This window comes from Sinohyriopsis cumingii, chromosome 3, assembly GCF_028554795.1.
Source record: "Sinohyriopsis cumingii isolate HCF-2022 chromosome 3, ASM2855479v2, whole genome shotgun sequence".
NCBI classification, from domain to species: Eukaryota; Metazoa; Mollusca; class Bivalvia; order Unionida; family Unionidae; genus Sinohyriopsis; species Sinohyriopsis cumingii.
This window is the reverse complement of record NC_142963.1, coordinates 95,490,738-95,518,547: the sequence shown is the minus strand read 5'-3', so window position 1 is coordinate 95,518,547 and position 27,810 is coordinate 95,490,738. Positions and strand designations below refer to the sequence as shown.

The window sequence follows — 27,810 nt, the reverse complement described above, 5'->3', positions numbered from 1 at the left end:
TGTGCCACTGTCTGCCATAAACATGCGAGTTCTTAATGTTTAAGCCCCAAAATGAGGCCAACTGCAATAACACAGAAGGATGTTAGTGCAATCTTGAGTGTCTGTTCATTGCTTTTTCTTGCGTGGATGCAGATGTTTATTGTTTTTAGGTTTGGGGTGAAACACTTCTTTCTTGTTCCCATGTGGGTACAGGTTTACTACCTGCTTGCTAAGTGTTTTAGTTGCTTTTTTTAAACATACCTGTTTTTTTTCATGCAGTGTAGATTAGCATGTACAGGTTTGGCAAGGGATGTAGTTATATTTCTTTGTTGATAAAAAGATCTTGATGATACAAGTACATAATCCAGGTTTGATCAAAATCTCTGCACAAATACAGCTTCCTGTGTGGTAGCTTAGTCAATCAAATGCAAGATTACATAATATGCATGTAATTTGCTCATTAACAAACCCATCCTAGATCTTGATGATAAAGGCCCCCATTTCAAGCTTTATCAAAATCAGATCAGATATGTGACTTCAGGAGTGGTAACAAAGTCAGCCAATCACATGCAAGATTTAAGAGTTTAACATTTTTTCTGAGTTTATCATGGTAGAAACTGTCAGTCACAGACACACAGCAAATGTAAGCTGTTTGAGTTGGCAACCGAGTTTAAACCATGATAAACTCAGAAAAAAAACAATGTTAAACTCTTATAACTGAAATTTACATTATTCATTATGTTATTTTGTTTGCATCATTAAAAAACAGAAATCTTAATTGAGCATAGTAATACATGTTTGGGATTTTATGTTATGTAGTTATTTATAGCACTTGAGATTGTCCCGCTTGATGGTAATTAGGTCATCATAATATCAGTCCTTCAACCAACGGAAGCTAAATTCTATATTTTTTTAAAAAATTGTTAAAATGCTCTTTTCCTTTAATGCTTACTTCGTGTCTGCCTTCACTGGCAGTGTTTATCTTATGCTGTACACGTGATTCTATTTATAGAAGTGAGTATTCTTAGAAAAGTAGTTCTCCTTACAGTTGGTACAGAAATAAACACAATTTATTTTGATCACGTAACATTCTGACCAATGTTACTCTCCTTTACCAGCTACTGGCATTGCAATTATTAACTGATTAATTTACATGCAGCTTGAGCATTATCTTGATGATGCAAGCATACATTCCAATTTTGATCACACAGCTGATAAAAAATATGGCCTCCAGAGTGTTAACAAGATCAGCCATCAGATGACCTCATTAATATGTTGGAATTTGTTCAATATTGAACTCATCTGAGATCTTAATGATATCAACATATATTCCAAATTCGATCAAAACTGGATCAGAAATATGGTCTCCTTACAGCCAAGTGAGCTCAAAATTACATCAGAAATGTTATACTCGAGTCTTGCCACTTCACGGTGAGATAATAACATCAAACAAAATATCAGTGAGCACGCTGCATTGCTAAATGCCAGATACAATAATAACATGCCTCTTAAAGACAATTTACTGAAATGTTAAGATTATTTAACATTTTTAAAAACTGATTAATTTTACATAAGTTAGGGGTCACAATCCAAAATCAATTAAAAACATAGGTTGTTGTACATTTTATTGCGATAGTCTCAGCTGGATATATATTCCCAAGAAAGCCTAATTATATTGAAAAAGTAAGAGGAAAAAGTCACCTACTGTCCAAAATATAATAATTAAAAAATTCACAAAACTTGCACAGGTTGAAGATATAGACACCTCTTATCAAACACACAAAGAAAAGTCTCTGTTAATATGTCCATTATGATACAATTATGGAGATTACATCAACTTCTTCAATCAAATCCATCTTGGATATATGTGTAGCATGCTAACTTCCCAAGGTCTTGTATTGTTTTTTGTGTGTGTGTGTGTGCCTTTTATCCTTTTCTTTCAGATATGTGTTGTTACAGTTATTAAAACAAACTTTTTCATTCTTTAACAAGAGGCAGAAGGTCAGATGGTGAGACGTCAATTTATTCCCAATCTCACAGCTTTAAAACACACCTGGGTGTGAAGATATCATTTCACGCTGCAGATTAAGCATTGATTTATGGAAGTTAACATACATAAAGTGGAGACACTTGCTATTTCCAGACCAAAAGCATGAACAAAGGAGAAAGTCTGGTTAATTTTTGTACTTTATTTAGAACTACAGTTACCAGGTACTCTGTATTCATATTGTACATACAAAAGTTAAAACTGTATATAAAGAATACTGTGTGATCCACAAGTATGAGGGAGTGAGGAAACGAGATGAGCTTACTGTCAGAGCCAATTAAATTCGCAGTTTATATGAAATTTGTACAAAAACTGGCAACACTTAAAGAATATACATTCTGGATTGATAAATGATCCACAGAATACCATAATACAACTGAAAATTACAAAGAAAGGTAACATACTTTTCTAAAATGCCAGTTTAAAATAGGAGTCAAATAATTCAAGAAATCTCTGTTGTTTCAGCAACCCAAATTAAGGAACAAGTTGTGTTTGGCCCTGTAAAAATTCTTTTGACAATGCTCCTCTACCACTCATTTTGTTTTGTTTTTTAAAATCCTGTAAAGATAAATGTTTACACCTATTATGATGATATTAACAAACAAAGTTGGCAATAATGGAAATGTATGACAATAAATTTGACTATTGTTCATGAAGAATCTGACATGTGGTTCTTTCTTCTCATTAAAAGCTCAATCAGTATAGAAAAAGCAATTCATTTCTTTGAATCCTAATGCACTGTACTAGGACAAGAAATCCAAAAATTATCAATTACATTGTAAACATTATGCAGCTATAATAAAAAAATTTATGTATTTGTGAACAATTATCCAAAATTTGTGTGCAAGTTTATACTAGTAAATCATACAAGTCCATGCCAGCTATTCTGAGCAACCATATGTCCAACTAAATTTTACCAGTTTAAACAATAAAAAACTTGGAGACAACAAAAACGGAACATCAATAGCTCCCCTTACAAAACAAATGTACCACACATAGATCACAGCAAATCAAAATATTTCAACTTGGCAACAACACTTTCATGTGTGTGTCCCTTCTGAGGTGATAAAATCTGAAAACTTAAAATTCAAATTAAGATACACCAGGTAAGCTTTTCTTCCATATCATGTAAGTATGCATACCTGAACTGAGTTTGAAGAAACATCCCGCATTCGATGTACAAAAGATACATTTTTGCAGTGCTTTTCAATCCTTTCTGTTATCTTCCTGATCACTGTAACCTTGACCTTGTAATTCACAAACAAAACTGGCTTTCTAACACAAAATACATGGGAAAACTGATAAACATTGCAAATAAAATTTTTTTTTTTATTTACATGGCACATTATAACAAAATTTGTTTGCATCAAAATGGGTCTCTTCAGGAACGAAGTTTGTCAAGAAGTTGTAAGCAAATCGTATGTAAATTAGATCTATGAAAAATTATCCATCATCCCTGTTATATCACCAACACAAAGAAAGCAATTATTAATGAATACAATGTCCCTGGAAGCCCTTTACACATCTCACCTTGTTATTGTTGACGAAAAAGTTTTAACTGATTTATCAAACGTTTTACAACAAATTTGAATTATTTTCATTTTAAAGTCTTAAAACTGGTTACACACTGATGTCTAATGGTTATACACTTATGTCTAATAGTCCCAACACAATCAGATCACATACTTTTAATTTCTGTCACCAAGCTGATGAACACTGAATTTTGTCAAAAAGTTTCAAAACACTGTTGAAATAAAATTTACAAGTCATAATACACAAACTTTAAGATGCCTCCTTAAGCAATACATGCTATGCTCCTAACTACATTTTTATATGGATCTGATCCGATTACATATTAAACTTGTAGGACCATTCAGTTAATGATTATATACACATTCTCTTGTGAGCTCAAGATGTGGTTAACTTTTGTCAATATACAGTGCTTAGCATTATAAAGTTTTCACTTGTGCTAAGTAGGCTAAAAGTATATTTAGTATTTCATTCAATAGACGGTTGTTGTGTTTTTACTTTAAAGTATTCTGCAGAATGTACAAGGTATGTTGTGCACCCAACATGCAAGTGTCGTGGCATATACAATTATGTATTCATTTCTGTACATTTTTACATTTTTCAGCTTTCAGGAAAAAGAAACCCTGAGCTTACTGACAATTTCTACTATGACCAGCATAGACTAGAAGAAAAAAACACAAGAGATTAATATCAATTTCATTTACACTCAATGAAATACAAGTTCTGCCCTTGCCTCTTATATCGGAAGGCAATCAAAATGGACACCAGTCAACAATATGTTATCTCCTCTTAGCAAACCACCTGCTGGCTAAGGTATGTAGAATAAACCCTGTGTGACCTGCATGTTGCAGGAAAAGATTAATAGAAGCTGAAGCCATATTGGCTCAGAATAACCAAAATGGTGCAAGTTTTGAATACCACTACCAGATCAGTTGGAGTCGGCTACTGTGTTGTGTCTTTGGGCAAGGCACTCTACCCCAAATCCTTTGGCAGTATATAACCTATGTTTTTGTTGCTGCACCATAAAACACCAAACTAAACCAAACCATGCTCGAGGCATTGTTTACAAGGAAAAATTATTCTAATCACTTACATTTTTCTAATTCATTGATTCAGTTTACTTTGCCTCTCTCATGTAACATTTCTGTAAGCTGCTATGGTTCACTGGTGGTTCACAATCAGTGAATTTAAGGTTGAAATTGTGCCCAGGTAAGCAGGGTTTATTGTGGTGTATCTCTGGGCGAGTCATTTTACTACCACTGGCTCTGAACCTAAATAGTCCTCCATCTGCTAATGTGCTATTAAACATCAATCAATCACAGAAATGAACAAGTGCTGTCCTAGTAATCTTATTTATTGTGTATGTACTAAAAAGACTTGAGCTACAACTGTAACAACCCCCTTCAGATCAGACCTTCATTGATGCATCTTACAAAGAGCTCTGTGAGACACCATCAAGAATTCTCAATGTCATTCATGCCATTCTTTAAGTATGGCCACAAAACATAAATGTCTGAGGATACCTAATAACAAAGACTAAAGCTTATGAAAGAGGGCAATGTGGCTGATAAATTTATATATTTTGGAATTCAGAAATATTGGAAAATATTTCTTGATAGGTGCCTGTCAGCTCTCCATGTAATAAAAGGTTGTAGAGATCTGATTTTAATTAGACTGGGAATAGAAAGTACAATATCGCAATTTTGCAAAAAAATTAAAAATTTTGTGTCAAAAATGTGAGGGAAAAACATTAAAAAGTAATATAACTGACTACAACTACACTGTAGTTCAGATTTCATCAAGCAATATAATTTCACAAATGTAATCTTTATAGCTTAGTCCTGCTCAACTGTTTACAAAACTTGAAAGTTGAATCAGTCAAAAACAGTTTGAAAATAAGATGTTTACTTGAAAAGGTCATTGTTCAAACAGAGTAATTCATCAATATCTGAAAGAATGCGGTTTAGATATTGCTGGAATATAGAACTTCTAAAACTGCTTAGAACTGTACTATAACTGTGGCCCCAAGTGCACATACAATTTCCCAAATACAAATTATAATTATTTCATACTCTCGTTTGTTTGTATAGCATTTCTAAAGTTAGTATGCCTCCTCATTTGGTCATTCTTATTCATTTCTTAAAAAGCAAACTTGTCAGATGAAACCAGATTACCTACCAATTCAGAGTACCATATTTGATGTAATAGCTCTACTGTGTATGAAGTATACCATGATGATCTTGTACAAGCAATGTCCCCATCACAGGTAACAACGGACCAGATGAGGTAGCTCTTTTTCCCTATATTTGTTGCTCTCCACTCTGGAGGTGTACTACGGTTGTGGCGAATAAAATGTTTCATTTTTAGACCGATTTGAAATCTTAAATATAGTTAAGAAACATCAGACATGCATGGTGCCTCTGCAAAATGATATAAAATCAGGATATTCTAGAGAGATTTCAGCAATTGCTTGTCGCACAAGTTTTGCCAAGAGATAGAAATGCACACTAAGGAAAATTGTTTGAGTTTAACTAACCATAGGGGTGAACTTGTTCAGAAATATGAAGATAGTACACTGAATACAGTTGGGTTTCTTCTCCATGATCAGTGATAAATTGGCACTTAAAAGGGCTCACTTGTGCTGGTGAGTCTAAGAATGAGCAACAATTTGGTAAACTGTGTTAATCAGTTTAATCCATCATGAAAGTGTAAAGCAATTAATGCTCTTTTAATACTGTTTTTGATTTCTGAAGGTTGATAACCTTTACTGAAACTTTGTCATAGCTGCACACAAGAGCCCTAATATTTGTGTATACACTTGTATATAAATAAATATTTAAATCAAAATAACAGGCTTGTTCAGATTATATTCCAGAATCCAACAAGATATATATTTTACAAGGAAATTCAGAATTGCTGATCTACAATTCTAGGTGTTATAGAGCTTTTGTGAACCAGTCTTGAGTGATCTGCCTTCAAACCTCTTTGGTATAAATTTGCTGGTAATGCTTGTCAACTAAATACGTGTAGATGCCAATGTGTCTTTTTGGCTACTCGAAGTGCACTAACAATGGTCAGATATTTTAAACAGATCTGGAGAATTATTTGCAAGAGACTTTAAGAACCAGTTGTTGAATCAGTAATAAAAAATATAAAATGTTAAATTTTTATTACTGTAGGTTCGGTAGTACTAAAGCTGATCAACAAAGATTAGCTTTATTATCATTGCCACTAATTAATAACTCTTCTCACCATGATTACATAAAGTTGTAAATAAAAACATTTTTATTAACATCTATTAACAGACAGAAAAGATGATGCAAGATACAGGAAACAAGTATGTAAACATCACTCAAGTTCTACTTAAAAGTAAAGGAAAACATCACATCATCCAGTAACCATCACTTATCTCTTCCAACAAAGGGCCTTAATGAAATTTATAAAGTCTTAATTATAACAGTGAAGGCAATTAATATTATTTACAAAGGCAAATGATGTACAATAGCAAAATAACATCGACTGACTCATTGAAACTTGTGGAGAACCAGAGTTTCAAGAAAAATCATAACCAGCCTCTAGGATGAAATATGAAAGTACCAAGGGGCATAAATGAAAGGCACACTCAACATGTTTAAATGGGAGGAGAGTTATTTCCCTTAGGTTTTCTTTACTTTCTTTTTCTATGTACACTTTCATATTAGCAACATTTATATGAAGAAAGCAAGATTGACTGTCATTCAATACAGCATAATGAATCTTGGACAAGTATGATTGACAAGCACCTATGTGCCAATTAAAAGGTCATGCCAATTAATGCTTAAACTGAGGAACCAACAGTCATAACAATTGGATGCCCTCCATACCTATCCCATTTCCCCATTAAAAAAGAAGGCTGCATCACACTATGCATGATCAAGCAATATTGTGTGAAGCATTCAGATTAAAGAATTAAACAGGCATTGAATTATTAATAAATTCTAAAATTATTTTAAACTTTCCGTTAAGGAACTAATTTAACGTTGTTTAACTTGTCTACATCACGGTGCTTATGTGCATTTCCATCACATATATCGTAACATAGCAAAAGAGATACTCCATATAAAAACCCTTAGTCTTAGTATGAATGTCATTTTTTTTAATTAAATAGCTTACTTTCTGAAGCAATGCCATGACAACCCTACTTACAGCACACAAATTATTCTCCCCCCACCCCTGGTTGAAATAATGAACAAATAATTTAAGCCTGATGTCGTTAGATGACATAATATACAAGATTTTTGTTTTTGAGGCTGTTATCTTTTTTTGACCAATGTATCCATGTGAATAAAACATGCAGGTGATGTTACATACAAAGCCACGTGAATTATTGTATGTCTTTCATGTTCTCCTTATAGTCAAAGTCATTGTTCTTTGGACTGAGGAAAAATTAGCTGAATTCCTGGACATAGTTGACTGGGAAAAGCCCAACTTGATTTGTGGATGCATTTGTGCCCCTCCACCAATGCTGATCAACCATTTCTTCCACTAGAATTACATCTCCTCTGCGGATCTTCAACTCCCCATCTTCTTGTGGTTGGAAATCATACATAGCTTTGCACTTCTTTTTAGTTGCAGCTGGCTTGTTCTGAAGAGAAACATATACATTAGTATCAATCAATAAACAAACAAAAAATACCAGTACAGTGAATGGAACATCATTTGCCCATGTGTGTTCAATACCTGTCAATATAGAAAATTTAACATTTTGTGCAGCTACCACTTTTCTTGCAATCGCTATGATCTTGTCATTCGACCATTTGACCTTGAAAATGATAGTCTTCTTCCTTACATTGAAGCACAAGCCATTCATATTCACAAAGTTTGGTTTAGGTGTGAAATGTACAAACTGATGTTATTGTGCAAAAAGTGATTTTTTTTCTTTAAGTTACTGTGACCCTTACCTTAGACCCTCTTAATCCAAAGCCCAAGTGCAAGCAATCCACATAGTCTGGTGACAGTAGATTGTGGATAATTCTAAAAGAATGTACAGAAACCATTTTTCTTCTTTCACTCAGTGGCTTGAACAATGAGCTTTACCCCAAAAGTTAAAAGGTCTTTCTTGCCCAAAGTGCAGGCCATCCAAGTTTGTTAACTAGATGTTCTGAGTACCAGTTACTCTTCTGAACTAAAATTGATAACATAATATACTCCACTTTATGGTGGGCATATAAACCTATCCCCAAAAATGTTAATGTCTAATGTTAAACTGATATTAACTTTCAGTGAATTGTATACACCATATTCTGCATAATCAAGGCATCTTCCTTGATAAACATGCACACACACTGCTTTTTCATTTCAAATATAAACATCTTTGATTTGGATAAATCCAGTAATTATGCCCAATTAAGAAGGCAAAATTTACATCACTTAACTACAGGATTAGAGTTTTGTTTTTTATGACATTTCCACTAAATGTCCTCCTGCACACTGCTGAACAAATAATCCATTAAAGAAATTTAAATATTTACCCAATAACATCTTTAGGCCTGCAGTTTTATACACAGTTATTACAAATTACACTGTACACTATACACAATATCCTGTCATAGGATCTATACCTTTTCTTTATATGGATTTTAAAGCTACTTTTCAAAAGACTCAAATTCCTCAACTTGCACAATTTCTGTTTGCATTCACTTGCTTTCCAACCATCACATCATTTTTCAAAGCCAACTTAGTTTTACTATTGCTACATGTCATGCTCATGGTATTTTTAATTATGCATCGTTAAGGAGCAATATTACAGTTTCGAGATTTACTGGGGTCTGATAATTACATTTTGTTTTTCCCCACATAAACCCTATTATACACTGCAAAGAGCTGACCAAAAGTTGATATCTAAATACAGCATGTAGTCACAACTTGTAATATTTGGAGATCAGCAGTTTTCTCATCAATGGGGACTCTACAAACATGTAGATATATAAAACATTTTTAATAGTACCATAAACAAAATAAATGTTGTGATATTATTTCTTCAAGTGAATTTTTTTTCAGGGAGGGGGGAATTGTCATGGCTTGCAAATTTGAATTCACATTACTCTGCTTAACTCCAAAATAAAATAAAAATATAATCAGGCGAATAAGAGAATGTAAATGCATGGTTCTGCTCACTCTAATTACATGCATTCTTGCACCTGAAAACTGAGAAGTAATACTCAACAATACTTCTCAAGAATACAAAGAGATTATTCGGTCTTTTTACGTCTATAGGTTGGCACTAACAATCACCAAAAGTTGCAGATCAGAAGTCTGTATCTCTTAAACTGGTGATCCAACCTATTAAAATAACAGCTCTTGTGACAGAAAAGTTACATAATTGTTATATGGTGTGCCAATTTTGGTCCAAAAGTTGACATACTTTTACAGCGTAACAAAATATTTGCGACTTCAGAATTTCGGTAACTATATGTACAACTTCCACCATGTTGGCAATGCATCTTCTGGTTTGGATTACAAGCCTGGCTCATTCAATTAAAGAAAAAAATATGATTTCATGTGCATCAGTTAAAATTTTCAAAAGAATGCATTTAAAAGAATTAAACTGTTGCTCTTTCCAAAACTCTTGACAATGATATGCCTATCAAATGAATGATGGAATAAAATGACAGGATGTCTTTAATTTTTATAATTCATATGCTTTCTTGACCAGCTAACAAAAAGCCGTGTAAAAAAGTAATTTTGCTGAGTCAGGATAAAGCAATTCAATTTTGTATTAAAACAATTAGTTTTTTTATATAAAAAAATTAGGTCTCCTTCTCTTTTTTAGGCATTTTTTTGATAGGTTTTAAGGTCAAAATTAAATTTTAGGTTACTCAATGGTTTTGAGGTGTGCTGCAGACCCTTAACTAAATTGTACACGTTTCACATAGGCACCCTTCTAGGTGCCCTATCTGTGGTAATTCCACTTAACATCCATTAATATTTTTCAGTTGGGAAGAGCATACTAGTATGTGCTTAGTCTGGGAGATGTTTTTACTATTCTCTGGAGTAAAGCACATCAACATCAGACTACAATGTCTTCTTAAAAGTTGGCATTCTAACAGACTTCCTAGAAGTCCATCTGGGAGTCACTCTTATGTACTTCATCATAATTTAATGGGTTCTAATGGAAAATATGAAAGGTTGAAGATGACCATCTTAAAATCTCATACGAGGAAGTAGTGAAAACACCAGTGATTCCTTCACTGATAGATGATCTATGCTAGAAATATTTGAAAAATTTTCAACTGCATGCAAAGGAGATTTTCTGGAAATCATATGAGAATAATCTTTTTTCTGTCACAATTTAATCAAATTCTGAGAAAAGAACAAAAATCGAAAACCCAACAGCAGTTACTTTACAATGAATTCTTCCAGGCCTATGTACACACTATGACTGATATCCCAGTACTTAATGCAGGACAACTTTACATAGCAAGTCAGATCAAAATCTGTTCAGAAATCTAGATCAGAAATAGTCTCAAAAGTGGTAACTGGCTCAGCCAATCAGATGTGCAAGATCACATCATTCATATGGATGTAACTCAAAATAAACGAACTCATCCCAAATCTTCATGATATAAGCATACACACACTGTACCAAATCTGATGAGAAACAGCCTCTAAAGTGCAAGATCATTTCATTAATAGTAGTGAGGTCACTCATAAGCGAAGTCACATCAAGAAGATGTAAGCTTTTATACCAAATATGAATAAAACTGGATCAGAAATATGGTCTTTCAAATTTTCACAAGGTCCAATAATCAGATGCCAATTGTCTTGTTAAAATGCATGTATGTTGCTCATACTCCAACTCACCTGAGACCTTGATAATATAAGCTTATGTAGTAAATATTATTCAAATCTGTTCAGAAATGAAGCCTCTAGTGTGTTCACAAACAAGAATTTATGGATGGATGTCAGACAAAATGCGATACTTTAATTTCACAAGGCTTTTGACCAGTTCAGCTAAAAACTTTTATTTCACTCAGTTAAGTCAATACAACTGACAACAATGTGTTTCACTTCCAGTGAACACTGGCAGAGTATGTACTCTAATCGTGGTGTATCCTTTATGAAATATGCACCAGTCAGTCATGTGTGTACTAAATGAGACTTTAACAGTACCATCTTATCTCTGCAATTAGTTCTATATAAGGGATGCCACTTTCCAATGATGAGTTTGATGTTACAGAGCTTGTTTGTTGAGTTTTCATTCCACATCTTTTGCAAAGTATAAAAAAACATGCCAAATTATGCAATATTTGAAGTCAGTATATGGAATCTCACATAGAAAATAAATGACAACAGTCAAATTTGGTTTCATTTCCTAATACTAATGGGATTAAGCAGTCAACTGTACAGAATAATTTTTCCATGACTGCATAATCTTGTCCTGTATGGTACATGTTTCTGAAAGCAGTCTTTGTAATACCAAATTTGGTTTCAATCCATAAAAAGTTTGGGGTGCAAGTTTAATATATATTTTTTTACTCACAGTATCAGTTCTTAGTCACAATGATTTTAAAATTAGGTATCCTGGGATAACTGAATAAAATGCCCTATAATATATTTTCTCAACATCAATATTAGTAAGATATGTTCCATAAACTCTTGGCAAAAAACTCAAGTGCATCATTATCTGATTAACAATTATCGACTTTCAAATTCTGAACAAGCTGACTGCAATTGTTAATGGTAAGGTGAGAAAATGTGCACAACAGCATAATTATGGCTACATCAAGCCAAATAAAAGTAAATTTGAATGATTGCAAACCAAAACATAAAGATCAACCCTCAACCCTTCCAAAGAAATGTAAATATGAAGTACTACAAGAAAAAATAAAAGGTTAAGATGTTACAATTTTGTAAGATGTATAAAAACAAAATCTAAAGGCAACAAATATAAAATCAATACAGTACATAAACAAAACTTGTTATATAAACTGCATTTCTACAGAAAATACACAATTTTCTCTAGTGGTACATCTTCAGAAAGTTCCATGCAATCAACCACTAAAAGAAGTTACAAGATCACATCTTATGCCTGGTAGCTTGCTTCTGTAACTTGACAATTCATTATGAGTATTTATTTTCTTAATTTTCTGGGGGCACAAGGTGGCAAATTGGTACAAGGCACTCGCCTTTATGGATCACATCTCACTTCTGTCCTCATGGGTCAAGTCAGAGCTTGGCCAATGTGGGCATGTGATGGTTCTGCCTGGGTTTTCCTGGGTTCTTCCTCCACTCTATTGCTCACTGTATCAAGCCACCTATCATGTGCTGAAAAATGGAGTTAAACCCACAAGGCCACAAACTTATTTTCCAAGCTTTTGATACATTTTATCCAATGTTTGTCTGATTTTATTATGAGTGGATTTCTCTCTGCCTCAGATTCAATGATGCAGATGGTCAAGGAAACATTTTCCTTTGATAACTGTTACAATATTTACTTGGGATTTCATCAAGGACAAAAGGGACCATTTGGTAAAGATTGAAGTCTGTGAAGAAGAAAACGTGATTCCTTGATTTACTTACCTTTTCCATGGTAATCACTGTAGATGCACACCTTTCAGATAAATGTTTTGAAGATATAAAATAATTTATTTCATTTTGGAGCCTGCTATGCTGCTAAATTGACATTTTGCACAAAAGAACCCAAGTTTCCCCTGAAACTTCTCGATGTATGCAAAAAGAAATTATTTGGTTTCTATGTGTATATTTCGTGTGTATCATGCGCTAAATGAATTTTGATGTACAGTGCAACAAGATTCAGACCAAGGGAGGTAGTCTGGATTGTTAATTGATATATTGAAAATACTCAATATTTTTGCATTTTTTTTCTTCTTCTCCTCTTCAAAATATTACGAACATAATTGAATGTGCTCATGTAATATTGGTTTCATTTGCCTTTCCTAAGTTAGTGGGTCAGGCAGGTGTCCCTATTGCCTTCTGGCAAAATTAATGCTGTGCTTTACTTTTCTACTGATGTGGGACTGACAAAAATGATTTGAAAAAATGTGAGCTAATTCAGTAAATCTGACTAATAATACAAATTCTGGCACAGGAAAAAAAATATTTGTATATTTACCCGCTGGTTTGTGTCTATCATATCAACCAGTGTAATATTTTGGTTGCGGCTAACTGAAGTTGTACGATGGTAATCCACTAATTCATTTAGGGAGTTGAACTTCACAACCCAGAGGAAATATTTTCCAGCCTGGTCTCGTAAAACTTTGAAATGCTGTACTTGATCATGAAATCTGAAAAGGAATAAATCATATAAAAGGAATGAACTAAACTTATGCAAAGTTACAAATGTCAAATTTACAGTTACATTTTTCCTGAATTTCTGGGGAAACAATAATCTGCTATGTTGGCATAAATAAGAAAGATTTATAAAATTAAACACAATGTAATGTGTAACCTTACAGGGCTAATTATGTATTTGTTGCAATTTAATGCTTTGGTTGAAAGATCATAACATTCACTAATTTTTTCCAGTTGCATGTGCTGCAAAAGAAAGGTCCCAAGGAACGAATGGTTTACGTTGTTTAACTTCTAACATTTTCTTTTGAAAATAGGTACCATATATACTCAATTATTAAGCAGAGTCCAAATGCAAACAATACAGACCTGATCTGCCATCACTTAATGCACCAGTGGGTCAGACTTTGATGGAGCATTGTTTTGAATGTTAAGATCAAAGGTAGATATAGTGCAAAAATTAAAGGAGAATGTACCAGTTATCACTGCTACACACAGCATGGCTCATGAAACAGAAAAATAACTGCATTAGATGCAAACAAGAAGTCAGTATGTATGCCAGGATTTGAGGGTGCCATTATGGCTACATTTCTCATCCAGATGCAGACTGAATGGAAAGATGTAGCAAATTGATTGAAACTGATGCAAAACATTATAATTCCATCAAACAGGTTTAGTTTCTAGCAAGTAAGGAAAGAGCTCTGTGTGCTCTCGAGAGGAACCTGGAGGCAGTTGTTGAACATGCATCTGTTGCTGGCAACCATGGTGATGATGCAAACAAAGCCAAACGCTATCAAGGCCTTAATATCTATGACCTTCTTAAGAAGGTTGTATTTTATGTATATCTATTTGCCCATCATAGCTGACCTGTCCAGGGCTTTCCAGAGTTGCCATCATAGTTGACTTGTCCAGGGTTTTCAAGACTGAACATCTACTGATTGCTGAGTTGCTTAACATGACAGAAGTGTCTAGTGCAATTAAGTGCTCTGAAAGACTACCCTTGGCAGAAATTTGAAATTATTTCTTCAAAAGTATGACCCTGTAGATAAAGTATTAGGCAACGCTTCACAGAAGTTTTTTTTTTAAATCAGTTACATTTCATAAGGGTAATTAAATGCAAGTAATGCTAAACAGTACTATCTGATATATTTAAGACAGATTTCACATATGAAGGAGGAACCAGTCAAACAGCTGTCAGTGTTGAATTTGCATAAATGATCTCTGGACAATACCGATCTTCACATCTATGGTGAAGATGACTGAAAGGATTTAAACCACCTATTATTGTGGTGGGTTCCTACTTGTCAGGTAGTAGACAATCCAAGATGCAACTGGTTTACATTAAAACTGCATGGCAGGTCCTTATGGTCCAACCCACTTGTTGATGTGTATAGCAAGCTATAGCTAAGTTGATCGAATACCATGTCACCATCTCTTTATCTACTAGTCTTTCCAAAGCTAACTCTGTAAGGACTGATTTGAGGACTTCCGTGACCCAAGTGAATTTTCACAACCAGTTATTCACCATGTCAGGGAATTAGACCTAATTGATTTCTGTCCTGACAAGGCCATGACCTACTTGGCTACTTTCCTCTCAGAAAAAAGGACAACTGACACACACATATACTCATATCAACGTGGGATTTTTGAGGGATTCTTATTTGATTGAATACCATGTCACCATCTTTTTATCTATTAGTACATGTACTATCAACAACACAAAGCAAACAAGGCAGGGTTCATATGAAGCTGAGCCATCTGCAAAGTAAATTTTTACTTATGTGGTTGCTGACTGTATATAAACCGACTTTATTATGGGTTGTTTCCTGTTTCACTGAACAAACTTTAAATCTGTTTGTTATTTTTTCCCCATCTTTCATTTATATTAATGCACTGTAGTAAATAGTTGCATTGTCAGACACGTCAGTTGAACCTCTCCTTGGTGAATGCAGACCTGGGTAGTGATGGGTCATACCTGTCCAGGAACATTGAATCAAATGATAAAATTTCAGGCCTTGCAAGGGTTGTGAACTCTATACCCATCCAGAACAACCCAGGTAGATGCCTTGTTGTGTCCATGGACTAAGTACTAAACTCACATTTAATTGGCATGATATGGCCAGTAATGTGATAGAAGTGCCATTAAAAACGAACTAACAATGACACAAAAGCAAACAAGAATCCCTCAAAGGTCTAGCACCTACTGGCCATAAAGAATTTCCAATAATCCAAGATAAAACTGTTTCTTCATTTAAATTCTGTGTTTAAACCATGTGGCAGCCACACTGGATGCATTTCATTTAGGCCTTTGGCCTCATAGAAAGTCTTTTGGTAAAAATTCCATGTCTATATGACAATCCATTCAGGTGGAGAAACGATAACAGGTTTTTCAGGATGGCGAGAATGGTGGCCATACTGAATGTTGGACTGGTACCATTTTCATTTAAGACCAATTAGATTTAATCAGAAGCCTTTCAGCAAAATCCCTATCTGTTCTGGAGTAGCAACACGATTTTCTAAATGGCCAACACGACAGTCACAATGAATGTCAGAACAAAATCATTTTCACTGAAGACTAACTAGACATCGCAGGAAATCTTTAAGTGTAAACCCCTATGCCGATATGACCATCTATTTAGAAGCAGTAACAAATAACAAGATTTCAAAATGGCCACTCTGGTGGCCATAGAAGTTGAGCACTGTTTTAATTCAGAACCCACTATACCTTATGATGAATGTGTAAAATTTGGTGTCAATCTTCCAGAGTTTAAAAGGAGTAGTAATAACTGGTACCAACAGATGACAGATTATAGGTCATAGCACAGGCTCTTCTGGTCTATGACCAGAACAGCTAGAAACTGCATGCACAGTCAAACCAACTTATCTTGAACTCAGTTATCTCAAGACCCCATGTTGAGTGTTTTGGTCAAGTCCCAAAAAAATCCTTTATTACACAAATTTTCCAAGCTTATCTTGACCACAGTTAAGTCAATAACCCTATTATGTTGGGCATAAGTTTTGGTCTGAAGTAACATATGGACCCACTCAATTTGATGAAGTTCAAGCTTTAAAGTCCATCTTGGAGAAATTTTTACAAGAAATGATACGTATGTATATGTACTGAATTTGGTCTAGATTTGGGTCAGCATACAAAAACTATTAGAAATGCCATTTGTTTTTAAAAACAAAACTACTCATTTCTGGTACTCAAGATGCATGGTACTTAAGATGCATAATTATTGTTCTGCAGTAGATTTGTCAACAAAACCCTGATATCTTGGGACCATGTTATGTCAATGATTTTTTTTTTTTCCACACACACAACCCCCCTGTAATCAAGAGAACTGGATTTGGCTGTATATCTTTTAATGGACAAAAAATAGTGCAGTTACCAAATTGCACTAAGCCTCTGTGGGTAAGATTAAGTCAACAGTGGAGCTGATATGAAAAAGAGTAATTTGAATGGTGGCAATATCTGAAATGCATGGGGCACACATGCAAATTACTATTATCTCTTGATTTGGTAAACCTAAATTTCTATGACAGATGCACAGTACAGCTCACATTTATTTTTGGAACCCCACGCAACATGGTGTTGGTGGAGAGAGAGTGGAGAAGATTAAGAAAAAAACTCCACCATCTCTCCAGGCATCCTGACGGAGTTGCCGTGGTGGCTCACTGAGAACTGCTCTGCACAACACGCTTTATTGCAGAGTACTTGAGGATGACCAACACATAGTTGATGTGGTCTCTTTCAAATAGGTAGGATAAGACATTTTCTCCCTGAAAGGCACAGAAAACTATTTTATAACAGTTACTTACAACCCATTTTAGACTACTGTAATAAAGTATTGGGTAATTCAAATGATAAAAACATAGGAAAGCTGGCGCATCTTCAAAAAAGAGCATTTGAGCTCTTTCAATCCAGAAAGAAAGCAAGGAAAATTCAGCTGTAAGTTAAAAATATTACCTATTAAGACCAAATCATTTTGAGAAAAGCCAAATTAATGTACAGGATATCCAATAATAGTGCTTCTGAATATTTACAATCACTATTCCAGTATAGGCTACCTGATAATACTCCCCACCTGCGATCCATGTCGTACCAAACAGTATAAAATTCCCAAACCAAATAAGGAATTATATTTAAAACATTTCCAATACTCTGGAACTTTGCTCTGGAATAGTTATATAGTTAAGATTAGAAATGCCCACTCTATTTCCTTCTTCCAAACACAATATATCTAGTGGCTTCAGAGATGCAGATAAAATAAATAAATTCCTTTGAATGAGGACCTCAAGGTAGATTAGTTCTTAGCTAACTGTGTTACCCTCTTTAAATAAAGTCATTAATTATTAATATTATTATTATTATTTTTATTATTAAATGGGCATGGCTTCCTGTGTATGACCCCTGCAAGCATGCTCTTTAGAGGCTGAGAGAGAGATTCCAATTTATCTACATCGTTATCCGATGATTATACACATTTCCTAGTTCATATAAAGACTATGTAAGAGATATGATGCCAAATCAAATTTTGGATAATATTAATGTATTTGCAATGCCTAAAAAACTGTACTGATACTACTGTACTTTTTTCATTTACATAAGGCTGATTAACACCTTCTGCAACAAGTTCATGCTTTTATTTTATTCACAGAAATCTTAAACGACCGCACAGACCTGATGAGACCTGGTCGATCTTTTGAAAAGTAATCCTATGAGTTATGTACATTTAAATTCCTGATGACAGCTGCTTCTGTTTAAAAATAAAAAATAAAAACCTCTGAACTTAAATGCAAACCACATGTTTAGTCCTTGAAAAGTAATGACCCAGCCACAAGGCTGAATATACATGCATACAGCTACTAACTTTAGTTCAATTCCGACTGCATTTATACTGTATGGGACTGGTCAGTTAATTTATGGTTCTTCCTGACTGAGGCAATTTTCTTTTATTCTTGTATGCATCACAAGATAAAATTTTCAAATGATACAAATCTTTGGAAACTTAAATGGTCTCTTCTTAATAAAGAATTAGCTTGAGTAGATGTTGAAAAGAAAGATAGTGACCACTGTAAACACTTATAAAATTAGCATGTCAATTTCAGTTCCAGAATGGCACATTTTTAACATGAAGCCATCTGACTTGGCACACTGTAGTTTACAGTTCAAATTATGGTTCCGTCATTAACAGCGAAAGTTTGGTAATTGTTTCTAATTAATCTGACATCAGCATATTGTTAAAATGAATAATAATGTGAAAATTTGTCAAATCTTAAATGTTTAAGAAATTTAATGTATTCTGCGTGGTCGCATCCACGTGTCCTATTATCTGATTGTTCTTGTAAGAAAAATTTTTAAAATTTTTTTTTATCATGATAGAAAAAAAACTAATTTGTCATACGGAAATGATGTGTCACTAACCAAACAGTAATATAGATCTAATGTTTAATTATTTCATTGTAGTTTTCTGTTTGTGACTACTGGAGCATTTGCCTAAATGAGACAAAAAAAAGGATAAAAATTTGAAAAAATCATGCAAACAAATTTCTTTCAGTAGTAATTTAATAGTAGATTTCTGTATTTGGTATACTGCTCTGCAGCTAAAATGGATTCAGCAAGAGATGTGAGATTAACTTTTTGTTTATATTGATAATTTACGTATCAAATTTACATTTCTCTAACACGGTTTTACAGAAATAATCAGAAGCAGTAATACAAAGTTTGGTCTCTACATGTATCTCAAATTGATTTATTGCTTTCTAGTGCTCATTACGAAATTCTCTACTTAACATGAAACAGAAACTTCAGAAAGTGCTATTGGACCTATTTCAAGTACATTTGGCACACTGAATCTTTTTATTGTAAAATCTCTCAATACTATGTTATTGGAATGTACAGACGCATTCATTTCCTTGTATCTGTTGCAGTTCGTGCAATATGCTTTGTTAAGTTTCATGAAATTCAGTACTATTGCACTCTGCAGTGCAATATGCTTTGTTAAGTTTCATGAAATTCAGTACTATTGCACTCTGCAGTGCAATATGCTTTGTTAAGTTTCATGAAATTCAGTACTATTGCACTCTGCAGTGAAAAGAATGATAATGAATGCTAGACGTACACCAAAACTGCACTCAGATTTGACACCAAAACTGCACTCAGATTTGACACCAATATTGCACAAGTTTCGATAGTTACTCCATGCATGAGCATGGCTGGATCAGGTCATGTGTTGGTTTTTTTCTCTCCAAAATTTCAAAAAGGCCCCAAATTTCCTCAAAAGGGCCCCAAAGCCTATGTGTCTATTTACTCAAAGTGTGCATCATACCCAATAAACATCTGCAAGTATAAAACAATAGTCAAATTTCATGTAACAAGTGACCGTACATTTGTGTGTTTGCATGTTTTGGGGGTTTTTGCCAGGGAGGGGCCCTTCCATGCCATTCCTTTACTTATTTGAAATAAATTTATCTGGTGATGAATGTTATAAAAAAAAATAATATCTCAGTCGGAAAGAACGATCTAGCACAGTAAATTAAATGGCACGTGTAGTTTAAATTGAACCAGTATGTATAATCAGCCTCATGGCTGGGTCATTTGATTTGTAAATTCAGAATTTGCTCATTTTTTTATATATTTAAAAAAAACTAAAGTGGCTGGCTGTGAACTGGAATTGAATTGTCTAAACCTTAGGGTGCAGTTAAGTTAGTTCAGATTGCTTTGATGAAGTAAAAGTGTAAACATAATCCAAAATAAGTTGATCAACCTTCTCTCAACATACAGATCGACGTTTTACTTTTATTGTACTAATGGAAATTAAGATTACTTGATTCTTGAAATGGTATGTCATTGTAAATCATGCATGACATTTTAGTCTTTCCATGTAAGGTCATCATTAATTGACTAGTCAAATTTCAATCAGTAAAACTTCCATTGTTATTTACTGGACCATAATTTGAGCTACATGTATTATGTCCAACGCACCAAGTCATTCTTGTGATAGAAACGCACCTTTCCCAAACTGAAATTCCGATGCTAACATTTTATAACAGTGCTTACATTGGTCAATGCCTTGATTTCTGCTGAACATCCGCTGAAACCAAGTCTTTATTAAGGAGAGACCATTTCCAAGGGGGAGGGGGATAAATGCTAGAAAACTATTGCCATCAGTATGCTAACCGAGGCTTGGTGGTGATATGTTAGTATTTTATTGCTCTGTTGCATAGTGAAAGTGGAGGGATTAGGTCCCCCACCATGTTGCATGGGCTTCTGAAAATACACATGAGCTGTACTTTATGTGTGCATGTAGGAAAAATAGCAAACTAAGACCAAAATGAAAAATTGGAAGCAATAAAATTACTTTCTGTGCAGGTGTCAATCATAAACTTGCTGATTCATACTGAATGCAATAAACATTTCTGAGACAATGATCCATTAAGTGGCTATCAGATTAAATTTCATAATCACACCATTCCAATATGTAACAGACGACCAATCTGTGATGGTAAACATGTCTGCTCAAAGGACATAAGTAACAGTTGACAATTTTGAAATCTTCAATCACATAAAAGTCACCAGAATTTTTTCACAGAATCAAGAAATGTGAGCAGTGCTAAGTATCCTTATCTCAATGAGAAAAAGAAGCAGGTGCCCTGTCACTTTCATGAATATACCTTAAGATGAAAGTGAGCTTTCCAAAATTGGCAACACCCACATGCATCATAAAGATAACTCGGTTTACGTAACAACCAGAAACGACTTTCATCAAAACAGACAATCTGCTCTAAGTTGTAACTACAGTTTAATGAGCAACTTTCTTTGACCCAGCCAAACTCTCAAAATTTGTATACAACATGTACACTAGGTGACAAAAACACTGGTCAAGTAGCTTTCTTTTTTTAATCACCCTTAGTGGATAGATCAATCTACCAACACAACTGGTTTAATCGTACCAGTTTTGTTGATCCTAAATGTATTTTAAATCTGATTGCAATATAATAATAAGTACTGAAATTAAAGCTTGAAATAAACTCAGTAAAATAATAAATTAGTTAACAAGGACCTTGTTTCCAAGAGATAGTTTAGCATTGGTCATGATGCATGATGTGAGATACATTGAATTTCGTTAGTAATATATGTCCTAGAATACATCCAAAAAACCAGCTAAAGCAATGGTTCCACAGAACACTCCAAGAAACCTGTGAAAAAGCAATAAGCAGGTGAGACTTATGTTGCAAGCTTGAGGAATATATTAAAATTCTCCCAAAGTTTCACTAGTATACAGCAACTTCTGTAGACACTGTATGGCTTTTGTGTGATACGTATCCAAGTCTTGCCATTCACAGGCTGAACAAAAATGGATAATACATACATTTCAGTTAATGCAGGGTTGCCCACGATTCCCCTCTACCCTCCCCAGCCACCCTCCAGAGGTTACATTACATCAGCCACTATACAAAATACATCTGCTGGACCTATAAAAGATGCATACTAGGAAAACAGTTTTATTTTCTGACTCCAATGTAACTTTAAAATCAACAACTGTGAATACTAGAAGAATATGACAAAGACAGGCTATGAGAACAAAAGCACAACAAGTGCTAATTCACTGTCTACCTTATGGAACAATTCTGGTGAAACAGTCACTCCTGTGCCTGCAACTTTGCCTAAATATGCAAAGAAAACAAAGTTAACATTCACCTTTTCTCAAACTGATGTCTCTTCCCTGCTTTTTTCCCGCATTATTTCATATTATGATTACAATACTGACTTGTCTCTTTACTGTTCTATGAAAAATGCAAAGGATACAAAACACAGTATTTCATGCTTTTTGATAAACTTTTGTGTGAAAAGAATGCTTTATGTCTACAATTATGTTGCAATCTTTTTGATTCCTGCTGGAAATTCCCCCTTGAAGTTTGATGAAGCAAGTGAAATTTGATTTATCTGCAGCCCATTTACAAGCATATCATTATTCCATGAAAGGTTTACTGGGCAATTGCTAACAAAAGTAAAGAAATTTATTTTGTATTTCATCCTGTAAAAGTAGAAAGAAAATACTCGTACCTCAATATCTGCCACACATTTTCATTTCCAACATTAATTTATTTATGAGGTTACAGTGTTTAGCAATAACAAAGTGACACAACAATTTTGCTGAAGTTGACAAAGGAAGATTTAATAACTTCATAATGTTTTATATTTCTTCTGATTTTCTATTCTCTGATTTGAAGATTAAGTAAAATGGCAGGCTGTTTCAAGCAACTTTTGTGAAAAAATTAAATTTTGACAGCTTAACACTCATGCCTATTTTTCTTGCTACCTTCCATTTTTCTGCTGGGGAAGAGAAGTCACTTTGTTCATAAATCTGAGCCGGCTTGGATCCTGTGCTATGTCTGGCATTTTTCTCAAAAGCCAGATAAAAAGCACAGAATTGGCAAAGTACAAATAGGTTAAAAAGTCCTAATGACAATCATTTACAAGACAAATGTGAATAATTTCTGCAACATGTTTGATAGTGATGCAAGAACAAAGTTAAAGCAGAAACGTATTTCAAGGTAAATTTCATATTCCATTAAAAACTGAAGTTTATAATATAACTTCTTCCATACATACTTGACGGATATTGAGAACTGGCCAGGTTCACTTTCACTCTTTCGGACCAGAAAAGCGCCATCTGGTTGCATGCATTCACCACGATCATTCTTCTGTAGCAGCATGTTCTCTGCTTCAACTCTTTTCATGGCCCCCACCCACCAACTGAAAACCAAACAATAAGTCATGTAAATCAGGCAATGCAATGCAACAAAAAAAAACCTATAAAAAATACACACTGTCGATGACTTCATTGCAAACCATTAATACTACATTCATTTTATTGAAAGGTAATTATTCAATTTATTCAAAGGTAATTTTTGAAGAATTATTTTTTCCTTGAACCTCAAACTGACACATCTTGATACCAACTGATGTGACTCTACGAGTAAAATCATCAGAAAAAGTTACCTAAAACAAAACCCAAGCCATGGAAACTGAGCTCAATGCAATCACTGAAGCATGAAATACAGGCCACGTTGACATAACTTTTGCCAAGGCTGCAAAGTAACCAACATTTCTAAACATGTACATGGTACATGTATAAAATAACAAAAACAATGCTGTTAAATAGAACTGATTTAAAAATCAAGCTTTTCCTGACCTACATGTTAAGCTTACTGAAAATGGCTATTTATTGAAAAGATGTTTTTAATCTTGATCAATAATTTGCCTCTTTACTTAAAAAAAACAATGTTTCAACCAAAGATCTCTGATAATAATTATACCACACTTTCTGAAGCAGTTTTCTTTAGATGTACTACAAATTAATTTGCAATGTGCCCTTGATGATTTGGAACTTGGTGCAAATAAAATGGAATGACTCAAAATATATGATGAAAGTCTAAATGTATTCTGATTTGGACAGTCCTGTTCAAGATTATCTGAAGCAATACTGGATCTTTCTTATAAGAATGCTTCACTGTTACACAATATAAGATTCTCGACGTGCATGTCAGTAACACCCTAATACGGAATGAACACATCAGACACGCTATGAAAAAGGTCTTTCTACACTCTTCACTGCAAACTTCCTCCCTATTTCTCAATGAGTTAGTTTATATAAAAGCTATGGGCAGCCATACTTTGATTATTGTGTGTGTGTATGATTTAGATTTTTAACTTAGCTTTAACAATTTTTCAGTCATATCGCTATGATTTCCCACCCAGTCACATTATCCTGACACCAGGCTGACCAGTCCTAACACTAACTCCTTAATGCTGAGCGCCAAGTGTGGCAGCTGTCAGTACCATTTTGTAAGTCTTTGGTATGACTCGGCCGGGGATCAAACCCACAACCTCCCGCATCAAAGGCAGACGTTCTTACCACTAGTCCACCGGAGCGGTATTTGATTATTGTAATATGATATTGGCAAACTGCTGCCATACTTACCTGACTAAACTCTAGGAACAAGCATTTAACATATACATAATGAAAACTGTACCAATTCCATTCATGCAATGAACTAACTAGGAATATTATCAAAGAAAGAATATTTATGAGAAAGTCTAAACTTGTGCACAAAAAATTCAGATGAACATTGTACAAAATGGCCCTCGAAAAGTGAACAAGACATGAATGAAGAATTCAATTCTCAAAATGGCAACTACTGCAAAGAACTAGCCCCATAGAGAAAATGTGCCTATGGCAATTTTAATCGTTTTTTTTTTAAAACATGGAAACATGTTTAGCTTCACTACAAATGTCTAATTATCATTGTTATGTACAGTTCTTAATAAACAATTTTTTTCAAGTGATTACTATTAAAGTAAAAATATCTTTACAGAATAGAAAGCCCCACCATAATGAATTAATCACCAACACTAGACATGGTTTGATAGACAGCTATATGGACAATGATAACATTCATTGCCTTACTACAAAAGTCATGGTGACATAAAAAACTTCACAGCTCATATGGATCTATAAGAACAATCTGTAATGTAATTGTTTGAAAGCAATGTTCTATGTCTGTACCCCTCTGGTTCTGACTGCAAGACTGAATGCCAAAGAGGCACTTACTTGTGTGGTTTGACACATAGGTAGTTGTTTGGGACATATCCGGTGGCTCCATTTAACTCAGCTTTGTACCAATTCTCATCCTCTTCAAAATTAATTATCTAAAACAAAAACAGAACAGTCAATTTAATATTCAACTAAAATATTCTTTCCATATCATGCCATCCAATGTATAACATTGACAACTAAGTGACAAATCACTGATGATGCTGAAAATGCCACTCAGTGAAAAATCTACTGGTATTCTTACCAGTATTCCACAAGTACAATGAGGCTACAATGCTAGTTTGGGTAATTCTGACAAAAGCTAAAACCACAGTTCAGTCCTGGGGACTCGCCCATCAAGATTTTCAAAATGGGCCATCAAAAAGAAGCCATTACTTTTCTTCTCAACCCGGCTAGTACTTACATGACGATTAAATAAATAAATGTACACCAAAAATGATGCATCAAAATATTAATTAATCCTCTAATAGCAGGATACACTATTATTCTGTACAAATAGTAAGAACAAATCAAAATTTGTATATATTGGTAATCCAAAATAAATATAATTATTGATGATTTCAATAAATTACAATTTATGTTGCTAGTTTATCTCTGACTGGTTTCAAATGATGAAAGATATAAATTTGTTTTACTTGTTATTAGTATGAACACTAAAAGATCATCACAATAATTTGTTGTGAATACTGTGAAACAAGGGTTTTGTAAATTTCTTAAAATTTGTGAAGGAATGACCAATTTTGTAATTTATGTGCAATGCTGATGCACAAATGATTAAATACACAAGGAATATTCAAATTTGGTGACATCATCAAATTTCATGCATTAACTCATTAACCCTTGCGGGTTTTTGTCATTTTCACCTGAAATGTGAATAGGAAACACATTTTGAGAGCAGCTTCTGAATACATCCAAATAAATCTGCATCCAAGAGATTTAAGTTTAGCCTGATGCCTAGTTGTGTTAGATACGATTTTTACTGGCAATTTTGCTCACACATGTGCAGAAGGGTAAAAGTTGGAGTTTGTTTTTTTTAATCGTACTTTTTGCAAAGGTTCGACTGTCTGCTCAGTTTAGATCGGTCTGCTTAGAACGGAGACCAAAAAATCCAAACTCTGTACACAAAATGTCAGAGGTCTGTTTGGAATCAGCACATGCACTCATTTGTTTCAGTAGAATATATTTACCACACTTACTCCCCTTCTCCAAACACAAGGTGACTAGTGTGGTTCAAAATCTGATCTCTCACAGATTTAATCTCAATTTTCTTACATCAACCTTATATTGCTGAAAAGGAGGCATTTCAAACACTTTTGCCATGAACAATTTATTGACCATTTATACTTCAAGTTTCCCATTTAGTTTGTGTATTGTGTCCTTGGAGCTAGTGTATATATGTCTTGTAAATTCCTCTGCTACCTTATCAGAGCACCCTCAAATACTGAGATAGAGCAGTGGTTCCAAAACTTTTTGTGTACCTTTTAGCACAGTTTAAGTGTAATGATCGTAACTACAATGTGGCCAGTTGTATTCAAATGTGAAATGTCAATCTACCATAGCAGCTATGTCCCCAAGCATTTCTGTGAGAACCTAGTTAAGTGCCAATAGTGTCTCGATACATGATTTGTGCAAATATTTGTTGTTGTTGTTGTTGTTGATGTTGTTGTAGGGTTTAACGCCATTTTTCAGCACACGATAGGCTATACATGGTGGCCAGTATTAATGGTGGAGGAAGAACCCGGGAAATCCCCGGAAAGAACCACCGACCCTCGAGAAGCTACTGGCAAGCTTTCTCACATATCCACATTGGCCGATTCCGAGACTCGAACCCACACAGACAGAGGTGAGGTGGCAGTGATCTCTAACAGAGAGCGCTTTAGACCACTCTGGGCACCGCAAATATTTGTCGTATTGGTGTAATAAATAAAAAAGCTGAGCTTCTTGTATTACCATGTTAATTATGTCTTTGTATCAAATAAGGGGGTGAAATAAATGAAAAGTTAAAAGACATGCAAATCCAACCTATATAAGGGCTAGCGGACCCAGTCGAATGTCACAGTCAGGTCTACTCATCTCATGTGATCAATCTAACACCGTTACAACATTTTTAGTGAACATAATTAAACTACCTCAAATTAGTATACTCATTCACAAATGTGATCAAAGATTGAAAGACAACCAAGCAAAATGAATACCTGATGAAATAAAATTCTGGTTCATATATACATTTTATCAATGAAAAGCTAATTTCCGAGTTTGTAGTTAACCTGTAATTCCTGAATTGGCACTGAGATTTCCTCTTGGTTGAGAAGAAATTTCACTATTACTTGTAATGAATCA

General features: G+C 34.2%; 1 protein-coding gene across 1 annotated transcript in view; it reads right to left on the bottom strand.

Annotated features, from left to right (window-relative positions):
• Positions 1-2,153: 2,153 nt before the first annotated feature.
• Positions 2,154-27,810, bottom strand: part of LOC149803325 (growth factor receptor-bound protein 2-like) — a 42,660-nt gene continuing 17,003 nt past the window's right edge. The window contains exons 2-5 of the mRNA XM_089953031.1: positions 25,468-25,565; positions 23,466-23,609; positions 13,671-13,842; positions 2,154-8,180 (exon numbers count right to left, since the gene is read on the bottom strand). Coding sequence (XP_089809157.1) covers positions 7,983-8,180; positions 13,671-13,842; positions 23,466-23,609; positions 25,468-25,565 — 612 coding nt within the window. The 3' untranslated portion in view covers positions 2,154-7,982. The remainder of the gene's footprint in view (positions 8,181-13,670; positions 13,843-23,465; positions 23,610-25,467; positions 25,566-27,810) is intronic.